The sequence below is a fragment of the Carica papaya genome, chromosome 3 (assembly GCF_054855325.1).
Source record: "Carica papaya isolate Zhongbai chromosome 3, ASM5485532v1, whole genome shotgun sequence".
Taxonomy (NCBI): domain Eukaryota; kingdom Viridiplantae; phylum Streptophyta; class Magnoliopsida; order Brassicales; family Caricaceae; genus Carica; species Carica papaya.
This window is the reverse complement of record NC_142311.1, coordinates 35914252-35934647: the sequence shown is the minus strand read 5'-3', so window position 1 is coordinate 35934647 and position 20396 is coordinate 35914252. Positions and strand designations below refer to the sequence as shown.

General features: G+C 36.1%; 2 protein-coding genes across 4 annotated transcripts; one reads left to right on the top strand and one right to left on the bottom strand.

The window, feature by feature from the left end:
* The first annotated feature begins 3919 nt into the window (after nucleotides 1–3919).
* TT8 (basic helix-loop-helix (bHLH) DNA-binding superfamily protein) lies at nucleotides 3920–8890 on the top strand. Its single transcript, XM_022042386.2, has 8 exons — nucleotides 3920–4469; nucleotides 4599–4853; nucleotides 5795–5891; nucleotides 6122–6136; nucleotides 6279–6335; nucleotides 6480–7035; nucleotides 7494–8353; nucleotides 8596–8890. The coding sequence occupies exons 1-8, from the start codon at nucleotides 4366–4368 to the stop codon at nucleotides 8674–8676; spliced, it is 2025 nt and encodes a 674-aa protein (XP_021898078.2). The 5' UTR covers nucleotides 3920–4365; the 3' UTR covers nucleotides 8677–8890.
* A 387-nt stretch (nucleotides 8891–9277) lies between these two features.
* UVH6 (RAD3-like DNA-binding helicase protein) lies at nucleotides 9278–20345 on the bottom strand. Of its 3 annotated transcripts, none has more exons than XM_088216939.1 (12): nucleotides 19602–20345; nucleotides 18100–18380; nucleotides 17623–17705; nucleotides 17106–17509; nucleotides 16475–16668; nucleotides 16141–16321; nucleotides 15853–15977; nucleotides 14405–14494; nucleotides 14189–14267; nucleotides 10921–10997; nucleotides 10352–10460; nucleotides 9278–9614 (listed from the first exon to the last, which is right to left on the bottom strand). In XM_088216939.1, exons 1-12 carry the CDS (start codon nucleotides 20133–20135, stop codon nucleotides 9492–9494), a joined length of 2280 nt encoding a protein of 759 aa, XP_088073065.1. In that variant the 5' UTR covers nucleotides 20136–20345; the 3' UTR covers nucleotides 9278–9491. The 3 variants fall into 3 exon arrangements, 2 of the variants coding, with proteins under 2 accessions (XP_088073065.1, XP_088073067.1); XR_015818132.1 differs by lacking the exon at nucleotides 9278–9614 and adding an exon at nucleotides 10576–10671; XM_088216941.1 differs by lacking the exons at nucleotides 9278–9614; nucleotides 10352–10460; nucleotides 10921–10997; nucleotides 14189–14267; nucleotides 14405–14494 and adding an exon at nucleotides 14527–15094.
* Nucleotides 20346–20396: the final 51 nt, after the last annotated feature.

Genomic DNA, 20396 nt, shown 5'->3' with positions numbered 1-20396 from the left:
ATCTCTTACTTAATCAATCGTCTGCCGTATTTTGTATATAAAAAAATATATATGATGGTGATGACCTTTTTTAAAAATCCATGAGCCACCCATATTAAAAGCATATAATATTATACAATATCATCTACAAAAATTCAACATCATGTACGAAGTTGTACCCTCCCAAGAGACGTCTTTCAACGCACTAAAGGAGGTTAGGTTCAACACGTTGTTGATGGATGAAGCATTCTAACTTTGCATATATATATATACACACACACATATGTAGAGAAAAAATCCCAACTTTACGATACCCATTATGATTAATAGATGGATATAATATATATATATATATAAATGGATGGTGTGCATGTGCTTAATTTGTCAGCAAGTGAAGCATTCATATTTTATTATTTTGGTGGCAACATTTTTGTATGGAGTATCTTTCAAACTTTTCATTTCCGTGTGCTTGCCGTGTTTACTGTTGCAATTAGCTTAGCTTAGCTTAGGGCTGGTAACCTGTAGGCCACTTCTTCTCTGACTTTTTTTTTTTTTTTTGGTTCTTTTGGTTCTTTGACAAAAAGAAAAATGTACTCACAGTGAATTAAGTACATGAAAATTATAATGTTGGATGTGGGGTTAGCAATATTTTGTGGGTGGAAGTTAATGCATTTTAGCTTATTCTTCAAATCCATTTTGGGGACACAAACCTAACTTACTCCCAACTCATCAATTTAAATCTTAATCCACCCTTCTAATTTATTTTTCTTTTGAAGGAATATGATAATTAAGTTTATGAGTAATTGTATTTACAACATTGTATTGCTGAGTATATTATAACTTAAAATTTGCAGTTTGAGGAGGGAAAGAAAATTTTGTATGGGTTGCAAGTAACTCAAAATTACTACCGTATAATATCTGTGATTAATAAAGTAACAAGATTGAAAATTAACAAGTAATGACATAGAAAATGCTAGTGATATCTCCTAATTATAATATTTAATTTTAAAAATAGGAGGATCACTTAGAGTATATCTCCTAATCGTGATTATGTTGTGGCCAATAATGTTAAAAGCGATGATTAACCCAAAAAAAAAAAATGCTAGTGATGATCAGTATCACTTTATATATCAGTGCCCTGGAAATCATCCGTATACCTGGCCGGCATTTTCATATGTAGTGTGTGTGTGTGTGTGTGTATATATATATATAAAGAAGACTACGTTTGTGAAAAAAGAAATGAAGATAACTTAATTTCTTTGTCCTTGCATGAACATGGTAATGGCCTCACTGTTGCTGCCATGAGCCATCTGCATATATGTATATATATATATATATATATATATATATATATATATACAGTTGGTGCATAGTCACCTAATAGATATATCCCCACAATATGGGAGCTAAAAATTAAGCCAACTATAATTAACATGAGTCAATTAGTGTGAAAAAATGTTTTGCAGACCAAAGTTCATGCAACTGGAGTGGCACTGTATGTGTGCGTACAGAAAGAACTATCTATGAATTTCTCTATAGAGTGAGAGGGAGAAGGAAGGAGAGGATGATACGCTTGATCAGAGAATTGGAACGTAAGGTGGAATCATAACTCTTTGAATGGGGGCAACAAGTGTATTAACTTCCTTGCTCGCACGCAGTTGGAGCTTTCGATTTTTTTGATGAAAGCCATTTTATTTTAGGTTTTGTGAGCATTGAATTGATATCTAGGATGTTATAGGATTCCATTTTTCTTGGACCGATTCTTATGGGTCCTCTTCCTCTGTACCAAAAAAAGTATGAAAGTCAAAATAATATAACCTTATTAAGTTTTGCACATGATAAATTAGATGAAAGAGTGATCCGATCAAGGGGCAGAAATACTTGATTAAGAGAGACCCAAAAACTAAAAAACAAAAACAAAAACAGGAATTGAATTCGAATTAGGTAAAGATGAAGATGAACAAAGTTATTACTCATGTGCCAAGACACTGTGGATAAGAATGGTGTCGCCGAGTGGTTGACAATGATGTGATTATTGGGAGGATAAAGAGGAGATGTACAGCAAATGAGAGTTTTTCTTAATGGCATCAAAGGAGAAATTGCATGGCCTAGAATGAATGATTTAAAAGCTTACTAAATATTGTACAATTTTTGAAATTATGATCAAAACCCATTTGTCAATGTGTAAAGCCTTACTTATTTGAATTATGATCTTAGAAAGTATACGAGTTTATTTGGTTTTTGTTTTAATCTTATATTTCTATAACGATAAATGTTATTTTTCTTATTTTAATCTCTTAAAGTTATGACCTAATTTCTCTTATCTACTTACTTAATTTTAGATATATTTTACGAAATAAATAGAGTTTTTCAGAATTTTTAATTATAAAATTACACAAATCTGAAATTTTTTTCTATAATATGCATATCTAAGATTTTTTTTTTCTAATAAAGATTTAAACATTTTATTAATTAAATAATGTACATACACAAATAACAATATTTCTAACGAGAATACAAAATAATATATAGTTCGATCTAAACTGATAATCTCTTGTATAAATAGTGAAGTACTAAATCATTTGACCGAAAAACAAAAAGCACGGGTATTTACCAAATTGGGTATAACTAAACACTAAATATTTTGTACTCAATTTCTTCTCGTGTGTGTGTATATATATATATAAAAAGAAAAAGAATAGATAATAAGCTATAAAAATTATTTTAAAAGGGACTAAACAATGTTCCACCTCTTTAAATTTTGTGAGGGAAACCAAGACAAAGTTCATAACTCATTAATTTTATAGAACCCAGCCCAATCTTATTTTTGATATATACATTCAACCCATAAGGTTATATCCCACTATAGATTTAAAAGTATTGACTAAAATTAGATACGTAGGTGGACCAATTTCAATTTTGAAGTCTAATATAAGTATTGGATAAGATAGTTTTATTATTATTATTATTATATATATATAGTTTTTGTTTTGGATAGTGGAGTTGATCCAAACAAGAGGGAAATATTGTATTGTTAAGTGTTTTTCCAAGATGAAAGTATCGAAATCTGCCATTCCAAATCTCAAAGTCAATAGGCTCTTTTCCCTATTTTTATTTTTCTTATAAAATAAATAAGTAAACTATATGTATATATATATATATATATATCTAGTGGTTAAATTTAATATCTCTCGTACCCTTTCCCTAATATTTTCTTGTAAGAAAATGTTTATCAAATTATTCTTGAATTAACATGTAATTCTTTCCCTATGATATTCACCCATATCATTCAAATCAATTTTTATATATAATAAGATTGTATAATGATAAAATCATTATGTATGCAACCCATTTCAATTTATTTTACACCCATATATATATATACACACACCCACATATATATATATAATGACAAAATTATTAGTGTTTATATTTTGTATATATTATATATTATTCTAATTGTTGTGGTTGTAAAATAAATTAAGGGTATGTTTGAAATAAAAAATTATTTAAAAATACGTTTTTAATTAAAAAAAATTAAAAATTTCCAAGTGATAAGAATTGGAGTAAAATAAGAAAAATAAATTTTAAATTGAAGAAAATTAATAAAATTTGAAATATATTGTTATAATTTTTATTCAATAGAAAATTTAATATTTATTATTTTTAATAAAATGTTCATCTCGTATTTAATTAATAAAATCAATGAAGTCACGTGAAATTGGTGCGTGAAGGCAACGTAGACGAGAAATTGGAAATCCTGCTCCTATTTCTCAGATTCTATAGCGTACAGATCCAACGCCCAGTCTATCCTCACCTAAATCTTTCTGAATTCCTATTGGTTAAACCTAGCCCAATTATTATCTGCCACGTGTACACCCCAAAATTCATCCTCTCCTCACCACCACTGAACTGTCTGGTAGACCGACCAGTCAACTCAATCTCCCTCTGCTAAACCCTAACTGCACACACTCTTTCTCGCTCTAGAAATTGGACATTGGAAATTGGAAATTGGAAATTGGAAATGTTGTTGTAATTTTTTTAATTAATGGAAAAGCTAACAACCCTTCAATATTTTGATTCATCTCGCTAATCTCCCATTTCTTACCCGACTCATAAATCTCTCCTCAAAGCCATCAACCTTTTTCCACTCTCTGATACCACTGTCTCTTCTTCCTTTTCTTCTTCTTCTTCTTCTTCTTCTTCTTCTTCTTCTTCTTCTTCTTCTTCTTCTTCTTCTTCCTTTTAGAAGATGGGCCTTAAAGAGATTTTGAATCTCATAAGCTGATCGGATAACCAGCTCACCCTACTTTTTGTCTCTGCGAATCTTTTCAATTCCCCAGAAGAACACGCCAAGAAATTAAAAAGCTGATATTGTAGCAAGAAATGGCTGCACCGGTGGCTAGCCAGCTTCAGAGTACGTTGCAGGCGGCAGTGCAATCCGTTCAGTGGACATACTGTCTCTTCTGGCAATTTTGTCCGCAACAAGGGTAATCTCTAATTGTATCAATGACTCAATATCACACTAATAAAAATTGGGGCAGCGCTTAATCATACATACATATATATATATATATAGATGGTGATTGATTGATGGATTCATGTATATGGTGTTGCAGGATCTTAGTATGGGCAGATGGGTATTACAATGGAGCAATCAAAACCAGGAAGACGGTGCAGCCAATGGAAGTAACTGCGGAGGAGGCTTCACTGCAAAGAAGCCAACAGCTTAGAGAACTATACGAATCATTGTCTATCGGAGACACCAACCAGCCAACAAAAAGGCCTTGCGCCGCCCTGTCGCCTGAAGACTTAACCGAGACCGAATGGTTCTATTTGATGTGCGTTTCCTTCTCTTTTCCTCCTGGACTGGGGTAAGTTCCTTCACATATATATCTATATATATATACACACACATACTATCTCAAGTTTAACTCTTTTTATTATACACACGTCATTAATATGAATTACCTCTTCATTTTCATCTTTATAACAATAACTCAAACATATCTTGTGCTTGCCAACCAGTCTGATATCTCACTGATCCTTCATAAGAATCCGTTCATCATCAGAAAACATTATTTACATATATACATATATATATATAGAGTTCCCCTTCCAAGAGGATAGGATATTTACTGGTGGGCCAAAGATATTGAATATTTTGCCAGCTGAAATTAGCAAGTAAAAGATTTTGAAAGAGTACAGTAAATGAGTAGAGAGCAGATGATAAAATTAAATGAGTGTTAGATAGGATTCTTTTTGGTAGATTACAAAATTAGCTCTGTTACATTTTACACAAAGAAGTCGTATTATCTACCCAATATTCTCATTCATACACACACACATATATATGTATACACATATATACATACATATATTTGTAAACACATTTATCTCTAAATGTTATACAACTACTCATTAATAATGAAATTGGAGGAAATGGTTAAAGATACTAAACTAGGTATTGAGTAACTAATTCTTTTTATGGTGGAATATGCATATATGTGAAAAGAGACAAATCACTTCTATGCACTTTTTTAATTACCTTGGATTAGATTTAATATATATATATATATATTCACCAAGGTAAATACGGTTATCTATTAACTTTAGACGGTATATATGTATATATATATACCAATTGAATTGTATGTATGTGCAAACATGGATATCAATCTATATAAACAAATTTATACAATATAACTGTAACTATATATATGTATATACATGAAGAGAAAATTGATATTATTGTATAGTTGATGCATGTAAAACATATATGTAGAGTTAAGTAGTTGGTATGATTGAATTATAGGTTGCCAGGAAAGGCATATGCGAGGAGGCAGCATGTATGGCTTACAGGCACAAATGAAGTCGACAGCAAAACTTTTTCTCGAGCTATTCTCGCTAAAGTACTTCCCATCTTTTTATAGGTCTTTTGATTTTCGATCGAATAATATTACATCATGCACAATATATATATATATGTACATGTGTGTGTATAGATTATTTCTTTTTTATGAATGTGGGTTCGATTTTTAAGTTCTGAATTCTGCATGTATTTAATTATTGATCTTCTCCATGTGAGATCTAATTAATGAATCTCTCTCTTGACTCATCTCCGCCATTGATAACCCACCAGAGCGCTCGCATTCAGGTACACAACTCTTTAACCATGAAATTCAACCCTTTACTTATATATATATATATGTACTTATATATGTAAGTAGTTAGTTTCTCTTTTTTTTTTTTTTCTTGGAAAATTCAAGAGAGCAGCCGGTTATAATATTCTCTTGCAGACTGTCGTTTGCATTCCCCTTCTCGACGGTGTCGTTGAGCTCGGCACAGTTGATAAGGTAGCTTACACACAACTTCTACACCAACTTAACATCTGCGTGCATGCCTTATTTATGTATGTAACTCTTGTACGCATGCACGGATAATATGTTTACATATGTATGTGTGTATATATATATATATTAAAATGGAACGATGTTCAGGTTCAGGAAGACGTAGGGTTTGTGGAACATGTGAAGAGCTTTTTCAGCGACCATCTCCATCAACAAAAAAATGTTCAGCAACCAAAACCAGCCCTCTCCGAGCACTCCACCTCCAACCCACCATCATCAGATCACCACCACTTCCATTCTCCGCTCGTGCCTGGTATCTACCTCTCCGCAGCCCAGGCGGTTCAGGTTGACGACGAGGTCGACGAAGACGATGATGAAGAGGAAGATGACGAGGAAGAGGAGGAACCCGAGTCAGACTCAGCGGATATAGGCCATACAAGCCGCAGCATAGGCCCTGATAAAACGCAATCAGTAGCGGCGGCCGAGCAAAGCGAGCTAATGCAGTTGGATTTATCGGAGGATATCCGGCTGGGTTCGCCGGATGACGCATCGAATAACTTGGACTCGGATTTCCACATGCTGGCGGTCAGCCAATCCCCGGCGGATCAGCAGCGGCGTTCCGACTCTCTAAGAGCGGAGTCATGCCAGAGGTGGTCGCCCGTGTTGCAGGAACCGTTGAATGGTAGTCGTGTCCAACCACCTTCAGGTAATTAAATGGAAAAACAAAAAATTAAACACACAGGAAATCAAATCTCAGTTGAAAATTAGATAGCAGTACCTGGCGATAAATATATCTAATATTATATTGGTCCACACGTTGACGTAACATGTAGATAAAGCAGCTGGCAGATGATATGATCTATACGTTCATATATATATATATATATATACAAACAAACATATATACTGTAAAATAAGTAATATATAGAATGATAAGCAGAAGTTGACGTGCAGCGTACTGGATGAATGTTGCGGTAACTTTTCGTCTATTTTTCTCACTTGTTTGGCAGCAGTAGTACTACTATCCTTGTTTCCACGGGCAACTTTTCAACAAAGTCAAACTTACGTTAAAATGACAAAACTACCCTCGATGCATTATTTATTACATTAAACCACTGTAATAATAATTTATTTTATTTTTAATAGAGTTAATTATGGGAACAGGAGAGGACATGACGCAAGAGGACTCGCACTACTCGCAGACAGTAACAACCATCTTGCTGAGCCAGTCAACCTGGTGGGCCGAGTCAACTTCCAACGTGGCATCTTACGGGACCTATTCCATCCAATCAGCATTCGCCAAGTGGACAAACCGATTCTCTGACCAATATCACCACCACCGTGACGTGGAGGCTGCCCCCTCCTGCGCTCAGAGGCTACTAAAGTACGTGCTCTTCACCGTCCCTCTTTTACATAACAAATACCGCGAGGATAACTCGCAGAAGCGGCCGGATGACGGCGAGGCTGCGGCTGCGACACCTCGGATGAAGAAGGGAGGAGGAGGAGGAACGGTGGCGCAGGACGAGCTGAGCGCGAACCACGTGCTGGCGGAGAGGCGGAGGAGGGAGAAGCTGAACGAGAGGTTCATCATACTGAGGTCGTTGGTACCATTCGTGACGAAGATGGACAAGGCCTCCATTCTCGGCGACACCATCGAGTACGTGAAGCAGCTTCTCAAGAAGATTCAGGAGCTAGAGACCCGAAATCGGCAGGTGGAGCTCGAGCAGCACTTGAGCACGACGACGACGAGCAGCGGTAGCGGGTTACCGAAGGCTCAGAGGTGGGGTCGGGTTCCGGGTAAGAAGAAGAAGAAGGTAATGGATGGTGGAGATAAGAAGAAGGCTGTAGAGGATGGGGTCGAGGTGTCGATAATCGAGAACGACGCGTTGTTAGAGTTGCAGTGCGGGTACAGAGAAGGACTGCTGCTTGATATCATGCAGCTGCTGCGTGAGCTCCGTATCGAGACCACTGGGGTTCAGTCTTCCTACAGTAATGGAATCTTTATGGCTGAGATCAGAGCCAAGGTACAGTATTGTATTTAGCTACCATACACACACACACAGAGACAGAGACACATATACATGCAAATTCCCATGAGCGATTCTTTAGAGAGTGACGCAAATATTATGCATACTTGCGCCTGGATATATGCTTGCAATTTTATACGCGAACAGCTATATACATATATATATATTCTACAGAGGTGAAAGTGGGGAATTACGTAAGAGTAGTGTTGTATATTAATGAACGTATATTACAATGGCAGGTGAAGGAGAATGTCAACGGCAAGAAAGCGAGCATTGTGGAGGTGAAGAGGGCGATTAATCAGACTATACCCCACTTTTGATTTTACTCTTACTATCTGACTAACTTACTCTGTCAACATGTGTCGGTAAAGCATTAATGACTGAGAAAATGTAATCTAACACATCCTTACACACGCACACACACCTATATATCAATTATTATTATAACCATGTGTGTATACATAATTATATTAAATTATAATTATAGAGTTAATTCTGTGAATTTAAAAAATATATATCTAACTCCATTATATGCTATTCTTATTATAAGGTTTAAAATTTAAATGAGTTTTTTTTGTCTCACTCTTATCTCAATACATATATATATATTGATTTATGACCATCTTACACTTACCAAGACGGCACCGTTTTTCTCATGTTTCATCCAGCGTTCAGGTAATTTTACGACCGACATGCAAAATATATCAAGTTTATTTAAATGAACGATTTTATTACCCCAAGTTAAATTGAAAAGGATCTTATGGCATTTAAAATCAATTATTGATTTTTAATTTAAAGTATCTTTAAAATTAATTTAAACTAATAGAAAAACACAACATAATAATTATGGCGTTGACACATTTACAGCTAAATTTTACCCTTCTACTATGGAAAACGATTCATCATTGATAAAGGACTTGCTGCAGAAGAAAGATGTACTTATGCCTATATATGTAGATATGTAAGTACGTACTATGAAGAGTTCGTTCACTATAATAAGTTTACAGCAAGTAATTTATATTTTGGGTATTTAAATAAAAGAAAAAAAGTGAAGCCCACATGAAAATTAGACAGAGAGATTAATTTGGAGACCACCTATCAAAACTGAATTTGCCTATATAGCAGAGTAAAACTATCAGTAATGCATAATATCTTGCATGCCATCATCACCCATCTTCTCCAAGTCTTCTTGTGACAATAGAGTCCTCCTACCACTGTTACCCCCCTTGTCATACGGTTGTGCCATTTTCCGAAGGAACTGCTCCCACATAAGGAAAAAGATTATATAGGTGAAGCTAGTAAATCTAATGCTAGTCAAGGAAAACAAGATTTATGTAAAACCAACTAATATGTAATGCTTCTGGTGCTAATATGTTCTGATGAAACAATTTTGAAACTACCACCATGTTTCCATCTCCAGGCATACCAGATTAGAAGCCAAACCATAAATTTCAAGCATAGAAAATTTTTATAATCAGTTGAGTAGAGAGGTTATGTAACATATAGCCAACAAGGAAGAATCATCTACAAGGTGTTTGCTAAATATATTTTTTCAGGCATCAAAACTAGCATGTATTTTCTAGGTAGGCAGAATTTTGTTTTTAGAATCGAATTTAAAATCGGTCAAATGTAAAAAAAAAAAAAAAAAAAAAAAAAAACTTTTTTCTATCCGTTCAAATCCTCTGAGTTTGAAGGGACCAAAAGAATGACTTGTGGAGAGGTTAGGATGCCTCTGGATTGTTCACTACTTGCCATCCAAGTCCACTGGCTCATCTCAAAACAAAACTCACAAACCAGGGGATAAAACCTGTACTGCTCCTTGTCACTTCTTCTCTCTCCACTCCAAGGATTACCAGAATCACGAGTGTAGTTTTATTTTATGTCTTTAATTTAGCAGACAAAGTAAGAACTAGCAAACGGGATAAGATTTGTCGGACTGTTTGTGTGAACCAAATTACAAATTCTCTGAGTGCTAATGAACAATGATATACACACCTCTCTTGCTATATGCAATGCCATGTCAGTGCTCAAATTCAGGTGTGCATCACGCAAATGGGAAAGTATCCAACCAGGCAACTTAGAGCGCTTGTCATGGCGGCTATATCTGCAATTCCATTATTGATTTGTAAGACACTAGAACAATAATTTCCAAGAACGAAAAAAGGTAATAAAATCACTTGCAAGGATCCGTAAATTTTTGCTTTAAAAATTGAACAGACTGCTGATACTGATGAAATCTTCAACAACAGCAACAAGTAATTCCTAGTTACAATCAACAGGCTACTTTCTTTCCTGCTTTGAATTTCTTAAATGTACTGAAAATGGCACCACAAGAAAGAGGACTTAGGTTAATATTTCTAGCATTTAGGTTATTCCAGACATTAAAGAATATATTTTAATTGATGACTTAATTTACTGCTAGTTAAGAGAGAAGTTTTGATACACTGTCAAAATTCTGATTTCAGATCAAATCGAGTACTCAATTTCAGTCAAGCAAATCCTCAATCTTCAATTGATGAATCTCTTAACTGCTTAGGAAAAAGAATAGGATAGAAAGAACATGCCTTTTGTCAGCAAATATCATCATCCCATAGTCAGCCTTTGACCTGATTACTCGACCCACACATTGAGCAGCTTGCCTCTGCTTCATCAAAATCCAATAATCAAGTTAACTAATACTCACAAAAGGGAGCAGCCTTTTCAGCCCAAAAAGCTTTTAAGGCATTTTTGGAAATTTTAAAAGAAAAAAAAAGAAATGATACCACTAGGAAGGAAAGAAAAAGAAAACAAAAGTTTGAATCTCCCACCCCACACACTCCCCCACCACAAAAACAATTTGTACAACGAAAAAAAAAAAAGAAAGAGAAGAAGTGATAAAGAATTTTCAAGAACTCAAATTCGTTGAGTAATTATACTGAAGAATGGTTTCTCTTTACACCTAAAGGCTGCAACCTTGTTCTTTTTTACCTTAAAATGGATTGGCTGAAGTATAAAAGAGTAGAGGTATATCTGAACTCAAAATAATACAGTAAAATCAAAATATTTAAGTCCTGAAAGAAATTTTATGTTGAAATTGAAATATCCAAACAAATTTTATTTGGAAAGCGAAAAATCCAAGACTCAAATATAAATAGTCTGACACCTTTTTTCTCTCCAGTTTTCCTACCATGTCCTTCCTATCACCTATGAAATTCCTAGTGATAGAAAGTATGTCCTTTGATATTATCTTAGAAGGATAGGTCCAGGATATTCTCAGAATCACTGAAAATGATTTTAGGGCTAGATATTATTCCCTTTTCTTTGGTTCAGAGAGAGATCATTGTTCAAAAGTCTGTGCAAATTTTCCTAGGTTTGTGGTCAAAACTCTATCGAGTCCGGAAGGGCCAAGGCCCAACAATGTCTATCAGGCTTAGCAGAAAGGAGGTGGTCAATATCTGGAGTTAAGGAGAGGAACAAAGGCCGCACAAGAAGGATGTTTACTCTTAAGGGTACTGAAGCCGACAACTAGTGCAGTGTTCTTTCAGCCCTTTGTATCATATGCAATTGAGTATGGTAGAAAGGAGAAGGGCAGTGCTCGCAGAACCTTGCTCGCTGGAAGTGGAGGGACCACCAAAGAAACTTTCTCCACCTTCGGAAGCCAATAATCTATAGACTGAATGGGCTAATGTGTTGCTTCCCTGCATGCAACCAATGATCTAGCCTTCAGCATACGGTCCCTTGCTGGTTCTCAAGGATGCTCGGTTTCAAGGACTCATTCGCCTCAGTGTTGCAGACAAAGCCAACAGTTGGAGGGAGGAGGAAGAGGCATTTGGGTTGTGCCTCCAAGGCAAGGCCCAAACCTAGTTCAGGCTTTCATTTGGTGGCCCAAAGGCAAACTCTAGAAGGATAACTAGGAATGAAAAGGCCAAAGATGTTGCTGTTGGGCTTTGAATTCCAAAAGCTTTGTTTCCAGCTTATCAGAACAACGAAAAGAGTTGTTTGAACAACCTCTCTAACATGTTATCCCCATGGTCCTTGTCCTTTGGTGATAATTGTCAACGAGTCTTCCATAATGGTATCCACTGTGTTACGGAGTTGAGTGGATAAGAGGTTGGGTATACCTAAGAAGCTGTGGATTTCTGGTCCAGCTCCCCTAATCCAGGTAAGGTTTCTTCTCCACAGCCTAGCCCTTTCTTTCTTTTTCAGTTCCTTTAGGGCTCTTCTTTGGTGACTCAGCAAGGTCTCCAGTGTTTAGGGACGATACAGAGGCAAGGGAATTACATCATTGTGGCAGGAGCTAATGGTGATTCCAGAGGCTGCTCATGCTTCATCAATCTCCTCAAGATCATCAGGTAAGAGCGACATTTCTGATTGGATCAAAAACAATATTTTGAAGCTTCACAAATTGTTTTGTCTTGGTTTGAGGCTCAAGCTAGCTTTTTTTTTTTTTTTTTTGGCTATAGAAGCTCGGTGCAGAGGTAGAGAGGAACATTTGAGGTTGAAAGGGAGTAGTAAAAGTAAAGGAAAGAAAGACTGAGAGAAGGAGGTGAAGAGGCTGGAATGTTTAGTTAACTATGATATGGAAGGGAGAAGGAACTCTCTGATAACAAGAAAACATTCTTGTGGTGATAGATGATAAATAGACTCATTTGAGGGGTCTTAATGACAATAGCAAGAGAGTGACAATGAGAAATTGCCTAATGAGTCGAGGGTCAATCTTGTTTGTCTCCCAGAAACAAAAATTGGACCTTTATAGAATGATTTGGTCAGAAGTTTGTGGTATGGCCAGGAGGTTGGTTGGGTTTAGCTTCTGGTTACAGGAGCTCCCAAAGTCATTTTGATTTTTTGGGATACCATGAAAATTGATCTGGTTAAGCTTGTTAGAGAGGGAGTCGCAATTTCTTGTGAATTGTCTATGAGAACAGTTTCTCATATGTCTATGGCAATGGAAAAAGTGGGAAAGGCACTTTTGTGGAATGACTTTTAAGTAGTATTGGGATCTCCTATAGGTTATTGAAAGAGATTTTAATATCATGCTATATGATTATGAAAAAACTTCTACATATACCTCCCAAGCTTCTTATTCTGAATTTAGGAATTTGATTTAACTAAACTTCATTAATCTTCCTTTATTTGGTCATCAATAGACTTGGTAAAACTTGAGGATTAATTTCAGTTTTTCCCTAGTCAACAGATTTCTCATTCAGCCTTATTTCGAGGTTTTGGCTCCCCAACCTTCGTTAGAAAACCCTTCCCAGTGTTACCTTGGACCACTACTCCATTGATCTAGAACTAAATGATGTTGTTGACTGCCCCACCCATTAATATATAAAAAACAAATGGTTCAAGGTGAACAACTTTCATGACCTTATCAGCACTAGGTGGAGTAAGGTTAATGTGGATGGTTCGGCCAGCTACAGGGTAAACACCAGGTTGGCTCATGTGAAAAAGAAAGTCAAATATTAGAGTAAGGGTTCTTAGCCAAGGAAGTTGCTCATAAGCATAGGTTGGCTTCTGAAATTGATATTTTGGATATAAATGAGGCTGTCAAGAGCCTTTCTGATACCAAGACCAAAACGAGGCAAGTTTCCAAGGTGGACCCAGCTAATTTCGTACTAACGGAGGAGGTTGCCTGTAGGCAAAGATATAGAATCCTCTGATTTACGAGGCTAAAATTTGGAGACTAAATTGGTAATTTTTCCAAAAGAAATCCATCAATTTAATAAAATCTCAACAAAGAGAAAAGAAAATATTTCTTCTTTCCCTTCTTCCAATTCCACTTCATTTTCCCTCATCCAAAATGAACTTAAGTGCACCTATTGGCTTATAACAAAAATGGAAATAGATTCATACCAAGGCATCAAAAGTTAGAAAATCGCCTTCCTTTATCTGAAAGGTGTCCCTTAAATACTCCAACCGGGCAAGCAATATTCTGCAATGAAACTAAGAGTTAAACATGGCTGGCCATGCAAATTGCATCAAATAAAATGAAGTTGAAAAACCTCATTAGACGTACAGTTACTAAACCATCTGTTTTATGACAACAAAAAATATACACATGAAACTTACTTGCTTAATGTATATTGGAAAGGAACACCAAACATGATCACCAGTCTACCATAATGTCGATCAAAATCAATACCTTCCGCTACTTTCCCCCTGCAAATTAAGGAAGAATTTCATCCATACAAGCAGAAGTAATTATACCATCTTTTTTTTTTCCTACAGTAAGCACACATGTAGAGGTGGACATTGGGGTGGGTGACCTGCTAACCTGCCCAATCCGCCCTGGATGGAGCAATAAAAATTCGTAATTAACAGGTTATAAGACGGGTAGGTGAGAAGTTATAAATCTGAAACAAGTATTGAGAAGGAATTGATTTAATGATTAACTTCCCCTGCATCCGCCTGTACCACCAAGTTATATATATCAATGTTTAGTTTTATATTTTAAATTACATTTCATTTTGACTAATACTTAATATTTTTAATTAAAATTATTTAAATATTTTATAAAATTTTTAAATTAAAATTTGATAAATGAGATGGCTAATAGGTAGAAAGTTTTACCCGTGGAGCAGGTGATAGCTAGAAAACTTTCTACCTGGGGCATATGGGTTTATGTTTTTATTATCACAGCAGTTATGGAGTGATGTATTTGTCCTATACTTCGCCCATGTCCATCCCTACACCAGGAAAGTATAGGACTTGCTTTGAGAACTCATGCTGCAGTTCTTCCCCAACCAGCCAATGTACCCCCTCCCTTCCAACACAAAGAAGAAAAAAAAAAAGATAGAGAGAAGTGATCTGCAGTTGCCTCACAGATACAAGCAAGAATGGATAAGATTGATTGGAAGCTGAAGAAAAGAAAGGAAAGGGGATACAAGGTTGATTGCTCTTCAGGCTACATAAGTAATACTCTAATTAACAGCTGAACAAAGAAAAAGATTACATGACAGAAAATCTCTACATCTACATTTTCAATGACTAATGACATATATAGGAAAAGAAGTCTTAAGGAAACCAACATGTAATTTCAGTGTCCTTTTCTGTGTTGTGGCATTTTCAGACAAAAATTGCACATAAAGAGCATTACTACCCAACTTCCAAATAGAACAAAAGACAATTAGATGAGAAAAGAGGTCTCTTCTGAACGGTTTTGCTAACATCATAATGATGCAACTGTTCCACCATCATAATACCTCCGCAACTATGGAAAAAAGTTGTTGCTCAAAATTGAAGACAACAAAAGAAGTCCAGAAAATCGAAAAGGAACAAAAATGATTCTTCCTTAGTTTTATGCATAACAAAATTGTACTTTTTATTTCATCAAACTGTAAAAGCCAAAAAACAAAACACAAAACAAAAAAAAGACAAGACAAAAGATAAAACAAAAGGATAGAGGCCAGGTGTCATGTGGTTGTACCATTGGCAATCCCCATCTCCAACTGTTAGCAGGTTCAATTTTAGTTAGTAGTGCAGATCCAAAATGAAGCAGAAAGTTACTAGATTTATACCTGGCTACAGAAAAAAAAACTGCACCCCTTCCACAATCACATGCCCTTCGATAATTGTCAAGAGCCAATGTAGTTTCTACCACATCCTGTGTCTCAATGAATACAAGCTTATGTTGCATTATTTCCTACAAAAACAAAAGCATTAAGCATTTTTTTGGAGTACAAACTTTTACCCCAAATAGAGAAGGGAAAAAGTGAAACAAGTAATACTTTTCACTTTTATATACTTGTGGGAAAATGGTCCATTCAATATGTCGTGAACAATCAACAATAAGAAGAGTTCGTCACCTTTAGAATTCCTGTTTCGTTCCAATTTGCAATAATTCCATCCATATACGAATAACTGACAAAAAAACATACAATCCCGTCAGGGACAACAGATACCATCTCCACCAAGAGCTTCCCATAGTTTCTTACTACGCCAGGATCACTTCTCATATCAAATTTTGTACTAACTGGAAGTTGATCACTGAAAGAAAAAGCCAAATGGTCATTGATAAAGAATAAAATATAAGGGGATGAGAAGTTGATTACTTAGTTTGCGGTTAATAAAGAGAATACCAGCAAGTCAGAAAATTTGAGCATAGCATACTTAGATGAATATATTAGACAAATAACATACCTTCCTCTAGTGAGAACCATTGGACATATGCAATCTCTTGTCAATGACATTTTAAAACTCCGACTAACAACTGGATGGAAATTAAGAAGACGAGGGTACAAGTCGATTGGGCTTAAAGTTCCTGAAGTGATCACCACTGATTGGAATCGATCAAATACAGGCTTTATGGCAAGAGAAGCATCATGGCAGCTAAGCTAGGATTCAGATACAAAGTAGTAGTAAGATACTGACCAAATAAATTCCGTAAATGGAAAAATCCAAGATACAACAAGTACATGTTCAATTCATCTACCATGCAAGCATTAAATCTTAAGTGAAGGACAATATCCAGTATGCATACTTGCTGCCCTTACATGAAGACCACATGACAGATAGGAATGATGCAAAAATATGTTACTTAAAATAAGAAATGGTAAACATCCATTGAGCAATTTCATTGATTTTAGCTGCTCAAAGACTAAAAAAACAAAATGTGTTCAAAAAGACACTGTAATAGCATAACATTCAAAATGGACTAAAATTGGTGATAGACCATGCACACCATTTGAATAGTCACAGAAATCTGCTAATAGATCATTTACAGAGGAAAAAGAAAAATTTATCATGGAAAATATCCAAGGAGAAAACAAACCTGCAATACAGGGTCAGGAATATGCGGCATTCTTTCATCAAAAGGTTCAATTATAATTGAAAACCCACGAGTGTACGTCCCCACGAGGGTTGCAAAGTCACATATTGTCTGGATATGCAAGAACTCATCAGTATCAGTAATTTCTAGGGTCAACATGAGAGAGTGCAGTCGATCATAACAAAATTTTAATGTTTTCTGGTCAATTCCAGCTTGGCCATTGAGAGAGGCAACAAAGCCAACAGGCCCTTCCTTTTCAACATTCTCAGTTTCAAGACGCCCTCTCAAATACTGAACTAATCTACGTAGAACATGCACAAAATGCTCAGCTCGACGAATATTTCCAGGTACAGCCTCTTTTAGAATATCATCAGGCAAGGCAGGATTTGCTAGCCAGGTTTCTGAGACTGCATATATGGAGAAAAATAGTATATGATCTTAAATAAATGATTAAGGTAGCCAGTCCAAGTGTTTTTTAATGGCTTAATCAAAATTAGACATTAATGCAAGATCAACATACTAGGTAAGTTTCCTCTTTGTGCCAAACCCTCCACGAGCCGATTATATTCAGCACGCAATCTTCCCGCATCAGTGGCCTTGAACCTTCCTACCATATCAAAAAATTATAAAGTTTTTATTTAAAGACATTAATTTAAGAAAAGAAAGAGACACTTGCAAGATATAATGAGCAAGAGTTCAGTCAGCAAATGCTTGAGGTTCCCAGTTTCCTTTTTCTACAACAAGAGTCTGCTTGATTAAAGGTAAAATGCAAAATGCATATTTCTCTGTTTGGGTATGCATAAGAAATTACCAATCATCTAAGTGCACTGAAAAATATCAAAATGAAAGGATATCAGTGCATTTGCAGGCAAAGGGCCCATAACCCAGAGCAATTCCTAAAGAGAATTCCTAATTTGCAGAGCAACAAACTACTTCTAACCAAATGCATGAGAGAGATCAACAAATGCAAACACTAAAATTCATAAGAAACACATACCTGTCAATCTCTTGCTTTATTCTGTTAAGATTCCTGGTAGCTCCTTCAAGGGTTTGCCTCCTCACGCTAACACTGAGAGCTTCGATGCACACATTATCAATATTATGTGCCTCATCAAACACCACAACAGACTCCCTCTGCAGCTCTTTTGAAATAATCCCAGCTACCTTTGGATCAAGCAAGTACTGATAGCTATAAACAATCACATTTGCAAACTGCACCACATGCCGTGCCAAGAAGTATGGACACCAACCTTTCTCCTTACCAAAGGCCCTAAGATCCTGAAGTCAAAGTGATTTTATGAGCTTCTAGAACCATTCAGCTTCTGAATAGCAGGAATCATGTTCAGGCCATGGAACAAATTAGCGAATCTCAACAAAAGGACCTAAATAAGCACTTAAATCTACCTAAGACCAGGGATACAACTCCACCTACACCAAGTTTTGTAGGAAATGATGCAGGTAAAACCCCATTATATATTTCAATCATTAGACTGAAACATAGATACATATATATGTTATTTAAAATTGTTCACTGATTAGTAAAATGCAGATTAAGCAAATAGAAGGAATCACACAACAATCGTTTGGAAAACAGAATAAATCAGAAATCAGGTAATAGCCTGGTTAACTGGTTTCTACAAGAATGAGTAGTCCCCAAAGTGCCCAGAATTTTTTCCTTGAAAAGAATACCTTAGAACAAAATTTTTGTATTCTATACTCAAGTAAGCACACAGTCGACCTAACTCTCATATATCTATTTCAAAAACCGAAAAAAAAAAATCGAGTGCAATTAATTTTTATACTTAATCTTATTATTCCATCCATATAAAGTCATCTAAGAACCACGCAATATGAACACTCACTTTTACAACAATAAACTAAACACAACCTCCATTGCCCCTCAAAAGAGATCACCATATAACAAGTACAACTCATTGAATTACAGGCAACGAACATTCCCCTGATATACCGCATCAGATGAACTTCGAATACATGTCAACCTCCATTGCCCCTCAAAAGAGATTACCATATAACAAGTACAACTCACTGAATTACAGGCAACGAACATTCCCCTGATATACCGCATCAGATGAACTTCGTATACATGTAAACATTCAAGGCTATCCTTTAATTAAAAAAATTGAGGGAAGCAAATAAACAACACAAAAGCTTACTCCTAGTGCGTTTCATTTGAAGTACAGAGAAAACAAGTCCAAAAATTTTGCAAGAATCAGAGAACATCAGCATGGCTAATATTCCTAAAAAGTACATTTTTCTTAGTTTTATGCCTAAAAAGTATATGGGAAGAGATATATATATATATATATCACACAAGCTATCAATCTTCACCAAAAACCTATTTGTATTTTTCCATTTCAAGACCAAACCAATGTAATAATTATTTCCTTTGTTTTTGTTATTAAATGAAGAACAAAAAAAGCAAATTTAAAATGAGAGCAAAGCAAACACCATAAGAGAAAACCAAAAAAATCGAATTACCTGCAACGTATAAACGCCAGGAGGCAAAATCGCAGCAGAGGCAGCCTTCTCATAGCTCTCAAAGTAATCGCAGAGCTCCACATTGGGGTTCTCCGCCGCCGTGGCCCTGATCCAATTCGCCGTCCGTTTCCTGCAAGCGGCGTCTACAGAGTCCCGATTCTCTGAAGCCAAAACCCTAGGATTCACGCAAAGATTTTTTCTCGAAGAAAGGCCGATAGCCAGGATCTTGGCGGCGGCGCCCAGGTGCTGGACCTGGTAGCTATACAACAGCTTTAGTTCGGCTAGGGTTTTCTCCATCTCATGGACAGTGCGCGTGCAGTAAATGAGCTTGACAGGCGATTCTGGCTTGGAGAGACGATAACTAGTGATGAGGGAGAGAAGAGCAATGGTCTTGCCAGTACCAGTGGGCATCTCGAGGAGGCAGTGGCCCTTCGCATCCAAGGCTCGCTTAAGCTCCAACATATACGAGTACTGCTCTGGGTATATGTTGTCGTATGGAAAGTACACTCTGACATCTTCTAGCTGGAAGATCATGGTTCCTTTTCTCGCGTCAGTAGGTATATGCGAATGCAGAGGAAGTGACAGTTCACTTCAGTTTACGGGGTCTCTTCAATCTTCCTCTGGAGTTTTTTCTCAGCCCGGTATTTATAGTGATATCTCGGGCAATAAGGAGCAAACTGCGTACCCGAGTCCACAATTGGGCCGGGCGTGACGACCCGAAAGCAAAAACGGCGTCATTTGCCCTTTTTTCTTGGGCCCATAAAGCACTTGCTAGTTGCTCTTTCAAGAAGGGTT